This window comes from Xiphophorus hellerii, chromosome 20, assembly GCF_003331165.1.
Source record: "Xiphophorus hellerii strain 12219 chromosome 20, Xiphophorus_hellerii-4.1, whole genome shotgun sequence".
In the NCBI taxonomy this organism is placed as follows: Eukaryota; Metazoa; Chordata; class Actinopteri; order Cyprinodontiformes; family Poeciliidae; genus Xiphophorus; species Xiphophorus hellerii.
The window spans coordinates 8,083,258-8,096,808 of NC_045691.1; the positions used below are offsets into that span (position 1 = coordinate 8,083,258).

General features: G+C 36.1%; 1 protein-coding gene across 3 annotated transcripts in view; it reads right to left on the reverse strand.

Annotated features, from left to right (window-relative positions):
* Positions 1-1,912: 1,912 nt before the first annotated feature.
* The window catches only part of igsf21a (immunoglobin superfamily, member 21a), a 190,172-nt gene continuing 178,533 nt past the window's right edge, over positions 1,913-13,551 (reverse strand). For all 3 annotated transcript variants that reach the window (XM_032548854.1, XM_032548856.1, XM_032548855.1), the window contains 3 exons: positions 12,483-12,675; positions 8,846-8,884; positions 1,913-3,216 (listed from right to left, as the gene is read on the reverse strand). In XM_032548854.1, the coding sequence (XP_032404745.1) occupies positions 3,140-3,216; positions 8,846-8,884; positions 12,483-12,675 (309 nt within the window). In that variant the 3' untranslated portion in view covers positions 1,913-3,139. The remainder of the gene's footprint in view (positions 3,217-8,845; positions 8,885-12,482; positions 12,676-13,551) is intronic.

Genomic DNA, 13,551 nt, shown 5'->3' on the forward strand with positions numbered 1-13,551 from the left:
ACCACTGTGAGGCTGTCATTATTGTTGCTGATAACATACTAGAGCAAGCCTACAATCAGGAACAAAACAGTTTTTTATTTCACCAGCCCTTTGTGAAGCATTATAAAGATACGTTACGCGGGACTCTTTCAGAGGGTGTGTCAGGTGTCCTGTCAGCTGCAAGGGTGCTGTGGACATCTGATAGGCAAGCCTGATGACAAAAAAAGAAACTGGATTCTGCAAGCATGGTTGACTTCTGAATAATTCACAAATAGGCCATGAAGGCAGCTTCTTATCCTCACTATTGCTCCCAGTAGAAAAAACAAGAATGTGATTGAAATCTATAGGCTTTTTGTGTTGAGACGCTTGCACTTCTTATTTTCACCATCTGTTATGGTTGATCAGTTTATGACAACATGAGGAAAGAAAGCACAAGATGCATTTTAATTGGTGCTTCCAGACTTTTCCTGCAGTTTTTACGCAGGTCAGTATAACTTGGAAGCAATACTCTGGCCTAGTTAGCGGTTAAACTGAGTGTTGTTTTGCCATGGCTTTACTGACAAACCAGTTTGAGAAAAACAAATAATGGCAAAACCCTGTAGCTAAAAGTTTACACAGTTTCCATCTGTCCCTGACTACACCAGTAAACAGTGGCTAGGTGATTAAATAGAGCATCCTTCTTTCTATTTGGCAGAAAAGATAATAGTCATATATTTAAAAATGTCTGCTCAGTTTAGATTTATCTACTCTAGATATAACTGAGAAATTTCAAACATAATAACAAATTGTGATTAACCACATTAATCATTTTAAAAGAATGCACTTTTTAAATGATTCAACATAATCAAGTAAGATCAAGATGATTTGCATATTCTAATGCATTTAGAAATTGAGTGAGTCATAAATGCAAAGAAAAATGCAGAAAATTGCATACTGAACATAATTAGAAACCAATAATAGTTTACAGTGGATGGACCAGGATCCACTGTGAACTCGTTACTAATAAACAAGAAAACTAATCAAAGCTCTAAAGGGGCAGCATTTTGTATTTTTCACATTTTATTGCATGAAACAAAATTACCTGCAGTATTTATTTAAAAAAAAAAGTTTATATGAAAAATAACTTCAAAGAAATTTGACGTCTTGATATTTGGCCTCTGTGTCTGAAGCCCCTGATCTTTCTGACACTCCACCTTCAGTAAGTCTTCACAGCAATTCTCCTTCACTGCGCCACTTGCTACTGTCCTTAAGAGAGTTGGACTGAAAAGTAGTTTGTATGATGAGCTCAGCAGACTCGCCACCAGGTGTTTACTAATTGCTGCTGCTAGTCTGGTGGAACTCTGTGGGGAAGGCATTGGGGAGGGGTGATCTCTGAGGCAGAGGTTTGGCTGGAGATTTCAGCTCCATAGAGTTGTCGTGTAGAAATAGGCGGCGCTTTGTATGAGCAAGCATCCCTGAATGGCCAACACAGGAGATTCAAAGATTCATAAATATGCATGACGTAATTATGCTTTCAATGGGAGAATAACATTGTAGCATGATACAAAGCTAAAAACATCAATTTCATATAATACCCCCAATTACCTGTGCTACATAAACTCCAGAAATCAGCAGTATGGAACTTTAAAAATATGACAAAGACCTGTCTCACTAAGCAATTCATTTAGTCAATTATGAACTGCAAAGCATAAAGAAAACATATGAGAATTTCATATAGTAAAACATAGGATCAGTTCTAAAAATATGGAAAATTATTTTCATAGATTTTTTCCCCTATGAAAGCAAAAATTAAAACAATGCATTTACATGGTCTAATTTTGTAGGATTATTAACAACAGGACATCAGCAATTTCTGTAACCTTTCAAGTATGGAATGCACCATGTGTATGAGAAAAATGTCAAACTCTTGCTTAATTGTAAGTAAAGCCAAGGCTTGTGAGTTTTATCATCTCTCCATTTTAATACAGGTGAAATGAAACAAATGCAACAACCCTGTTTACACAAGCTGCCTCTTGTGAGCTCCTCCCTGGAATGGCGGCTAAAATGATCCTACTTGTACTGGTAATGTCTGGGGAAGAGTTACGCATTTTACACAATGTAGGTCACAAGTAAATAGCTGGGTTACAGGCTAGTGACAAAGAGCTGCGGTGCTGTCGCTTGCAACACATGAAAAGGAGAAAGAATCTTCAAAAGTCACATGCACCACAACCCCAAAACAGCAGACAAATGTTTTTTTTTTTTGTTTGTTTTTTTTCTCTGTCCTTTGAAGAACAGCCAAATTCTTATAAAAAGCCTAAGTGACAAACAGAAATAATGTTCATTCCTTCCTCTCAATCAAGAATTATATCTGAAAGTTGAATGAAGTACAAACAAAGGTGGAGAAGCATAAACTCCAACAATCTCAGCACCCATTCCTCACCGTGACCCATATAACTTCTTTAATTATTTTTCAGTATTTACACTGTAGTACACAAAATACACTCAAAAAAGAGATTTCTCCAGTTTTCTCAATGCATTTAAATCTTCATGTACATTCCAAGCCATCAGAAAGAAAAAGTATATATATATATATATATATATATATATATATATATATATATAAATGAAAGTTCAATCGGAGCATCTGGAGGTCTGTTCTCCCATCATATTTCAGCTTGTTGCTAATCTTGTCCATTCCAGGACATGTAACAGATGGGAGTGGTTGATAGGATGGTGCAGTCAAAGCCAGTTCCATTTGTCCACATTTCACAAAACACCAATAATATTGTGACTCATGAAAATAAAATCCAAATGCTTTTTTTCTTCTGTTTTAAATCATCTGATTTTTTTTTTTATCAACAGGCAGACTTGGGACAAGGAACAAAAAAAGTAATAGGAGGGAATATATAGGAGGTGGTAACTGTGAAGTTCATCACGTTGTTCTTTTTATATTATCTTGAATATAATTTTGTTATAAAACAAAGTACCATCACGTGGTGGCACTGTTTCTTGTTTGACAGATGACCAGAGGGTCTGTTGATGACTGGAGTAGGCTTGCAGGATTGTGGAAGGTCTTTGAACTGTATGTATGTGTTTTCTGTGTGCATATTCAGATGTTGTGTTTTGTATGGCCAAAATGTGTGTCTATATCTGTGAGGGAGAACGTCTTGAGGAAGCCGTTTCACGTCAGTCCCACTGTAACTGTGAGAACAAGTGCAAGCCACGTCAGTCCACACTTTTCTGTGCGAGTGGCTTCATCTGCAAAAAAGGCAAAAAATAAAAAAACATAAATCAGACATTGATTTCCTCTTGATTTATAACAGTTTATGTTCATGACATTCAAATGCAACAAGATTATTTTTGTGTGGATAAAGCACCATCGGAATTTCCAGCCAAATTACAGATTAGGAGTGAATTCTGTGTCCCATGACCATTGATATGAAATGTGCTTCTCAACCATAGAACAAAAGTTAAAGGCTTTGTAAAGTTTCTTATGGAAGCTGGTAAGATAATGTAATTTCAGACATCCTAGAACTCTATAGTTTTTTTTGTAGGAGTTTCCATAATTTTCCCCTCGACTATTTAGCTAAACTCTGAAAAGCAGTTCTTGAATTATTATTTTTTTTGTTTATAATATTATGATCTGCCACCTTCCTCTTCATAATTATCAGAAGCCAGAGTAGCTCAGCACTTTATTAAGTGCATGTCCATTAATCGACTGCAGTGGAGTATGCAGCAGCAGCAAAGAGCAGCAAATTCAAGCCATTTTAAAAGTGATGTCTATACTTTTCATGTTAAAATGACAGCATATCATATCCTGATACTGCTGAACAGCTTTAGCTTTTCAGGGTGCTAAAATCCCCCTACCTGCAACGTAATTTTAAATGTGGGTCTTGCATAAAATTGTCAAAAATGTAAAATCCTTAAACATCACTGTGATTCTCATCACAAAAGTCTGAAATCTACTGTAGATGCCAAAGTTTACAGAAAACCCAAGAAGTATTAGTGAGAGAGAGGCTTCCCTGCCTGGGAAAAGAGAGCCTGTGACACACTGAGGACCATAAGGTCCAGTTTTTTTCTTAAGTTAGGTTATAGAAAAAAAACAATCTCATACTGAAAATGTTTATATCTGTGGGATCGAGTGATATATTGGTGAATATTAAATGTCAACACTTTTACAAGACACTATTGTAAGTTTTACCCCTGTTTTCTCAGCCAAGCAACATCAGTAATAAATCTAAAGTTGTGATGGTGGAGGCTCCTTTTTTCATATGTCCAAAATGTTTAAAACTGATGCAGGCACAATAATGATCATCTTATCTGGCAAATCAATACAGCCATCAGTCTCCATCCATGTATCTTGAGAACAGTAACGCTGTATTTTAACAACGGTCTTTTGTGAAAACGTAAAAGGACGATACAACTGTAAACATATCTTTTTGTCCCAGGGATGTAAACATTGCTGGTTAACGTCTCTTAAAATTGCAATCTCAGACAAAACAGATGGTTCATTTGGCAACAGTCTTCTAATGGTATGGGATTTAAGATTTAAAACGTCTACAAAAAACACTCTTCATTAGTGATTGATTATACTGAAACAGGTAAAGTTTGTTTATATTAAAAAATGAAACAAGTAATAATTATAATAATAACAATAATAATAATAATAACAGTCTAGCATGAAAATTACCCAATAAAATCTAAATGAGGTCAAATTGCATTAGTGTGGGTTACTTATTCTTTACTGTAGACCAAAGATCAAATTGCATAGAATGACGTTATATAATATATTGATATCCATAATACAGAGAAATTAGAAGAACTATTTTACTTGTGTATAAGGACTGTTTTTGACACAATTCTGCTCCATAAAACAGAGACACCAGTTAACAAACTGCTATGATTTATTTTTATTTTATGTACCTTGCTAGGAGTACATCTGGAGAATAAAACTGATGAATAATTTTGATTACATCCATTTCCAAAATTTATGGTTGTCATTCTCTGTAAGAGACAGCAATACAACCACTTTTGAGTGCAAATAACCCTTATATAGAAAATGCCTTCTGAAGTGTCAATATTGCTTCATATAATAGTTGTAGCAGCATCAAACTAAATGTTTTTGCAATTTACTTCATGTCATATCTTGCTATGTGGAATGGATGATATTTTTAAGCAGATTTTGTTTTGTTCTGTTGATTTAAATTTGCATGATTGGTAAAGACCTTTCTTGTTCCCTAAAGGATATCCTGCTTTGAAATCAAAGTTATTGCAGGAGAAAGATTGTTGCTGACTGTAGGTGTGTCTTTGTTGACATAAACTGTTTATTCAGATTGTGAAAGCCTATGGCTAAAGAACATTCACATGCACACTGAAGAGCTGGTGACTTAAGGGTGTGGCTGCACTTTATATGATCTGGTGCCTGTTAGACCTGTTAGTGAATACGGATTAGTGTCTGAGCAATGTGTTAAAATATTTTTTCTTTTAAGTTTAGACATAAAAAGTTGGATTCTCTTTGTAATTATGATTGAAGCAAAAAATAAATAAATAATAATAATAATAATCAAAGTTCCGGCATCAGAGTGCACTCTTTTTTTTATTCAAGTCATGAAATATTCAACAACAACTGGATCGCTGTAACGAGTACACTCTCTCATTAGGTAATGGGCTTATTCAAGCATGGGATCATCATCTGAGGTGCCCTTCCAGACTACAGTTATGGGGGGAAGTCACCCAGCCATTTCTTTTTCCTCATATGTTTGGCTCAGATCTTTCAGCATTTCTGCCAAATTGATTTTTCTCAGACCAGTGGGACGGATGTCTGCAGGAAGATGTTGAGCGATTGCTTTATGTGCATGACCTAAAATGCTAAAAGCAATATTTTCCTTTCTCTATGCTAAATAAAAACAATCCAGAGGAAGCTTATTATTTCTAACAGTGGCAAGGACCTGTACACTGGTAACCCCAGCACTCTGTTTCCTATTCCTAAAGTGTTCCAAAACGGGATATGAATTTGAATTTTGCATACCACTGCTCTAAATGCAGATCACATGATGACAGCCTCCTGCTTGCAATGTGGCTTCTTTTTTTGACTGAGTAAAAGCAACGTTTCTCTCCTGAGAGTTTGTTAGAAAATTAGGTTTTTTACATTTACACATCTGTCTCGGGCCTGACAACCTTACACATTTGGCACTCCAGCTAGACAGATCTGATACAGTAATATTTGACAGAGAAAAGGTCTTCAGTTTTCCCTCATCTGATGAGTGCAGTTCATTGCCAAATAGCGCAGTGTGATAAGCTGCATCACAGGGAGAAATACTGACAAAGATTAACAAACGCGGCCCGCAATACAAATAGCTGGTAAATGGTTTATGTAACCTTCACCAACTCATTGCTGGTGGTTCTTCCCATCAAACTGACAAGGATTTGGATATTCAGCCTTAATGCTCAGGCTTGTGTACTGTAACCTCTTGGCGTCATGTTATACATCAATTTGACTTGCATGCAAGACACCTGTGTATGCCCATTCTGACCTAATTCTGTCCTTGCTCTGACACACCAGTTCCTGTGGTTTCCATGGCATTTGCATTCTCAAATTTGCATGCCACAGATATGGCTTGCAGAGAAAGAGCAAAATGAAGATTAACTTGGAGCAACAGAGTTGGTGTGGGAAGCTCAGAAAAATAAACAAGGGGATGTTTCTGAAACTGAAGAATGAGGTTGAGTAAAAAGCCTAATTTTTTACTCGAAAACATTTTGTTTTTTGAGTAAAAACTACTGCAGATCAGCCCAAAGACAGTCCTGATTACCGTCTGACTGGAATGCTTTTCCTGCTGCAGACTGGGACAAAGTTGGGCATTACATGCATGCACTGGAGCTTATACTGAAATAATTATGGCATAAAATTAATTTTTCAGTCCATTAGCAGCTTATTACATAAAAAACAGAAGAAATAAAACAAAACAAAAATTGCTAAATATTTTATTAATGCTTTGTTGCTTGTAAATTGCCAGAAGTCACGAATTCTACTTAACACATTCTGTTTAACAAAAAAAACATATTTAACATAAATTAGTAACTGTATTTTCATGTGTATTCATAAATGCATGTCCATAACCTTCTTTGTATTAATAGGTTTCTCATAATTATCATGAATAAGTGATTCATGAGCAGAAGATAAGGTGGTTGTATGCCGCTCTACATCAAGTAGTGAAACCAAAGTTCAAGAATTCTATTATAAAACAAAAATCACATCCTTGTTTTCTATTTGCTCATGATTTTACAAAGTTTTATAGTAGTTGTTTAATTAGGTTGAAAATTATAAATATGCTTGCTAACATGTTTCCAGTATGTTGATAAAGTCCTTCTTGTCCTAGACTGACATGTGATATAAGTGTGTAATTACATCCGAATTAAAATTTTGCATGTTTTACCATATTTCCATAAATCAATCAGTATTTCAAACAGTATTTTTAAAAAACAATATTACATTGATACGGTTGCTTCACTTAAACTTGCCAAATTTTCTTGTTACTGACCCTACAGGCAAATTGCTGTTCCCCTCAAAAAGGAATTAAAATTTTGATATTCATACAGGCTGCAGTGGCTCACAATCCATGGCATGCTTAATAGTCTGATCAAATTTGGTTAGATTGTCTTTTTGGGCAAGATTACCATTGTGTGAGCCAGCTCCTTGCAGTGAAAGGAGTGACCTGAGTGTGCAGGTCACCGAGTGTGACCTGCTAGCCACAGAGCTGACTTGTAAAATAGACCCATTGTGATTCATTTCAGCGTTTCACATTTGACATGATGAAAAAAACATTCAAAACTCATTTCAGTCTCTAATTAGCCTAGAAACACTTTTTGAAAATTTGCATGTCTACCTGGATATCCTGCTTTCACAGCAGCTGAGGGAGCCCAGAATCTGTAGCTGCCTAACAAGTGTCGACTGCACAGTTATTTCACAAATAAATGAATGTAGATTACATGCTTTCATGCTTTCTGACTGAAGACAAAAATCTAGCCTTGAGTGGGTTTTACAGTGTAGCCAAGATGTGGGTGGAAATGAGATTTACTAATCTAGATGAGCCATTAAAGAGCCTTTTGTTAAAGTTCACTCATTTTTTCTTACTACTGTATCACAGCTCTGATTGCTATCTCTATAGGGTCGCACTCTAATTTCCGTCTTGGTGAGTTGTGAACCACTTCATGCTTCAGAGGCCCATCTGTTGAGGCTCAAAACTCTGGTTACTTTGCCAAAGCTGAATGTTTTTCCACACTAAAGCATGATCTACACTCCTCTTAAGGTCTGAGTGAGTGAAAATCTGCATCAAATCAGAGACTTTGAGCTAAGAGGAGAAGCAGAAAAAAAACACTGATGGAAGGAATAAAGAATAAGAGAAAAAAAGTGAGATGTTGACAATAGGGAATGAACCAAAAAATGGTTAAAGCAGCAAAATATATTGTAGAATGAAACTGGGAGAACAAAAGTGAGCACATTTTAGAGTGGAAAAGGAAAGACAGAAAGATTGCAGTGTGAGGCGGAGAGGGAAAGACAGCCAAATTAGAGGGACGGAGAGGCTGTTGTCACATCGCTGTGGCTTCTCCTCAGAATCCTTCACTTTACATATGATAATCTCAGAAGCCAGAAACGAGCCCCCCGCTGCACAAATGAAACACCGATAATCTTGCACTTTTTCAACAGTGATGTGCATGGCTAGTCACTGAAGTGGTATTTTAGCCACTTGTGAACACCATCATAGCTTAAACTGCTCACAAAGACTTTACACATGGCAAATCGTTTCATACATTGTACTTATGCTATGCTGTATTCCATACATTAACACCACATACTCAAGTTTGTTATCCTAAGAGCTGAAATACTTACTGTTCGGATTCTGCGTGTTTTTCATCATGCTTGGATTTTCTGTTGAAAAAAAAAAAACGAGACAATGAAATGCTGCAGTTGCTATAGAGATGATGAGTACTTTAGTGAAAAGAAGAATGAAATTATTAGAAAAAAATATGTAACTAAGAAAGAAAGAAGGAAAAAAATATTCTCTGACAAAGCTTGCATTTCTCTAATGGTGCTGAATTCCAAAGTTATCAAAGTGCAGACTAAATGGCACATCCCTGATAAGAAAGAACGAAGCTAGTTAATGGACCTGGGAACACAAAGCACTGCAACAGAACAACCAGAACACTTTTTAAGAAGCAGTAAGAGCAGTGAACAGCAGCTAAGGGCCAGCAGGTATGGGTAAGAGATTTGGAGCCTCTACATTTAATAGACTGCATCAACGTCTAACCTGCACAAAACACTCTGACAATGTATTCTCAATGTTCTCACAGGGATAAAGTAATTGCAAAGGAGGCAGCAGCAGGGTTTGCAGAGTGTTAGTAACCACTCCTTAATTCCCTTCTGTGAGCTATTTTTGGATGTTTAACTTTGCATATAAGTAGATGGAAGGTACATGTAAAGCACAACATGAAACTACTCTGGTCTCACTGGAGCCACACAAACACAAATTAATGTGTCCACTCTCAGTGTGCACCCATGTGCTTACCACACCCAGCAAATTTGCTTAAGTATATATATCTGTGTGGGCTTCTTCATCTAAGTACAGTTTATATCTTTTGTTTGCCGCTGCCAGACTATATTTGTCTGACTCATTTTACAGTTATGTAAGATCACATTACCACTCAGAGTGGTGAAAGACTTAATATGTTAATTCAGCTTGCAGGTAGGGAGCCAATAATCAAGCTGTCAATATATATATTTTTATTTTTGATTGCATATTTTGAAGACCTGGCAAAGAAAACAAATTCCCAAAACATCTCTTCAACCCCAGGGGAGAAAGGAATGTCTCATTTTAAGACCTCAGGGATTGTGCCAAGGTCACTTAATCACCATTTACTTCCCCTAAGCGTGAGTGGAAGCAATCTACAAGGAGCAGACAGATGGGCCATACTATGCACGTAGCCAATGACACTGGATGATGCATCAGGGTGTTAAATAGACTTTAGTGCTCTTCCTAGCAAAATGCCTTCTTAAAGTGGCTCTTTACCTTTTAAAGTGTGTGCTTATTAGACTTGCTCAGTAATTTCCGAATTTGCAAGATACTTAAAATTTTGTTCAAATAAGTGTTTTACAAAGATACTCTAAAAGAATGAAAATGGATACACTCTGTTATCCAATAAGTATTGAAACATTGAAAAGTTAATTTATTTCAGTAATTTAATTAAAAAAGCGAAACTCATATATTAGGTAGATTTGATGTAGGACAAGAATGTATTACATGATTTAATGATTATGAGTAAGACTGAATGAAAGCCCTGGAAAAAATTTAATATTAAATAAAACCAATAAAATTGATTTTAATTTTGAAATGATAACTTGTTGAGAAATATCTCTATCTACTGTAGGGCTACATCTGAATTAATTATTACTTCATTGCAGAGTGGCATAGCTGTGTCACAGATCAGTCTGTGACTCTGCTGAGGTGTTTTTAGGGAGCCCACACTGAATGTTCAGCAGCTTGGGAGCTGTCCCTCTCAACCTCTTGAGATGATTTCCAAATGAAATGCAACATTTACTTTCAACTGAAAAGATTACTTTTGACCACAGAGCAACATTCCACTCTTTTTTTCTTTCATTTTTGTCCAAGTCAGCCACTTCCAAAATTGTTTAGGAGTGGCTTAAGATTTACGACAGTCGTGGCCTTTGTTCTGGATATGTGTAGTAGCCGCTGAAGCACAGACTCAGTAGTTCCTACCTTGTCAATCTGACCCAACCTCTTGATCATGCCTTGCTTCGTAATCCTCTCCAGGCTGTTGCTACCCCTGTTGCTCATGCACCATTTACTGCTTGGACACAGCAGGTTGTGAGCAGCCTGTTTCTTTAGCAATAACGTTTTTGTGACGTACTCTCCGTATGGAGATGACTATCAACAGTCAACATTATTTCTCATAATTGTGTGTGACAACATGGCAATGACAGCTATTTTATAATAAATCTGGTTTTACCCATCTTATGAGATACTGCCATAAAACTGAAGAAATTTCTTGTCTTTTTTTCAATATGTAAGTCACCATCATCAAAATTCTCAAATATTAGCACCTGACATTCGTAATTGTGAATCCATACATTTAATGAGATTGTATACATACATACATATACATATATATATGTATATATATATACTCTTGACCACAGACCGTATATGTTTATTATATATATATATATATATATATATATAATAAACATACAAATAAACATTTTTATTACATAGTTTCACAAAACAACTGTGAAACCATAAAATAAATATTTATCTAGTTGATGTGTAAACCTTGATAGCTTTATTCATTTGAGCTTTCAAAGCCCTCTATCATGCGACAGCTTGGGATGGCTCTATTCAAAGTGATAGTGCTGTAACTGAACTGCAGTTGCATCAGAAATGGAAGAGCAGCTGATACCGTGGGAGTGTTGAAGGATATCAATGCTACATACAGTAATAGCTCAAGGAGAAAAGTTTTATTATTAAACTGATGATGGACTTTAAAATATTTTGTCTATGAAGCCAAGAGTGAAGATGGAAGGTCCTTCACATTCAAAATAGCTATAAAGATATTTAAAAAATTGCTGGCTAATGCAAAATGTCCTCTTCCTTAACACTTACAGCTCTGGTTTTTATATCACAGTGCAGCAATTTAAATCAACCGCAATCAAAGTGATCGTGACTAATCGGGTGACTTTTAAGGAGAAGTGTGTCATGTTTCAACATAACACCAATGTGTCAAAGTAACACTGGCATGACATCAAGTAATAGCAGAACATATCTGATTGAAATTCTGTGTGGGAAAGGGCACAAAACAGCAAAGCCTGCTCTCTAAGAGTATCCAGAGCAAACATTACCCAAGAAAAAAGAGCTCCCATGTTAGCACAGGTATGTCAAATACATCTAAATTAAGATCAATACACAAACTTAGCCTTGGCATTGAAGAAAGGGTTTTTGTACCACTATCAGCAATAAATGTTCTTTGAATTTTGTCACAAGCATTTGATGCCAAGGTTGTTTTTTGGCATTGGAGAAAGTACAGATCCTAGGCATGTCATTAGTGACAGTGAGAAAATCCTTTGGAGAATGGTTATTTTAACTAAGTGCTCCCTAGAACATTTCTGAATGTTTGATCCAATTTAAAAGACAATCTCTTATTAATCACACACTTGGTCGCATCAATGATTTATATTTTAATGTGGTCACATGGATATCAAATTAAGTATTTATCAAAATGACTGTACATTAAGCAAAAATGAAATAGGAAAATTATAAACTTATGTTTAATTTAACTGTATAATTGTACAATTGTAGCTCATTCTTGTGGATGCAAATCAAAGAAATTTTTATACTTTATTATGTTAAATAGCTAAAAAAAAATGGAATGGAATTACAGTTATCATTTAAGCGCTAGTGCAGCAAATCCTTCAAACTACGGCTGAATAATGTTGCAGACATAAATTTACTTACCAAAAACTATGAGACGAGTGTGTGTGTCTGTAGAACCCAAAGGATTCTGGGCAGTGCAGCGATACATAGAGCCGTTGAGCTCTGCCGGCACTCTCTCCAGAATCAGCTCTCTCCCCTCACGCTCGGCACTGCCATCCAGTAGGCGGCCTCCCACCCGTGTCCAGGTGAAGAGTGGCTCAGGAAATACTTCATTCTATCAACACCCATAGGGGGAATGAGACAGAAAAGAGAGGAAAAGAGAAGAAAGAAGACAAGGAAAGTTAAAGGCAGCTCAGACAGAGACTGTGGGTCTCATCCAAGGGATTAAAGGCAAAGCGCACATGAATTATACAGGTTCCAATTTTCCCTTAATGCTATGGCAAGTTAACAACATGCATTAATAATCAACACTTAACTTTACAACAACTTTTCGCAGATCCTCTTTGTGCTACAGTTGACCATTTTACAAAGTTAGCCGGAGCAGCTTTGTTTTTTTAACTTGAGCCTTACTACAGACATTTAAACCCACAATCAGCATATTTACCTTTCTGTCACAATGCAACAGCCCAGCATATATTTACATAAGGTATTTGTGGATTCTGTGTTGGTGTGTTCATCATTAGCGTGCATCAAAAGTTCAAATCATAACAAAATCAAATATATATTGTATATAACATTTCAAATAAACTTCTGCACATGTCTACAAAGAAACTTAATTCACCCATTAAATATTAGCAGGCCGTATGGGCTAAACCCATGCAATCTACTTTGCAATGCTCTGACTCTTCCTTTTTTGAATTTTGAGTTAATGTTAATATTGTCACAACCTGCTGGCCTATTCCAGGGACAGAATTTCAGATATGAAGTTAACCATTTTATTTTATTTATTTTCAAAAATGAATAAAAAATAGCTTACAAGGTACATCACCAAGAAGCTGGTAAGGAAGACTTTTGTCTTATCTGAAAGGCAGAAGCCAAACTTATCAGTCTTGGCACGTAGCTCTATCTACTTGTGAAATTCTAAAACCCACATCCAGTGAAGGATAAGGGAAATTTTCTTCTTGATCAGTCTGCATCCGTTAATGCCAGG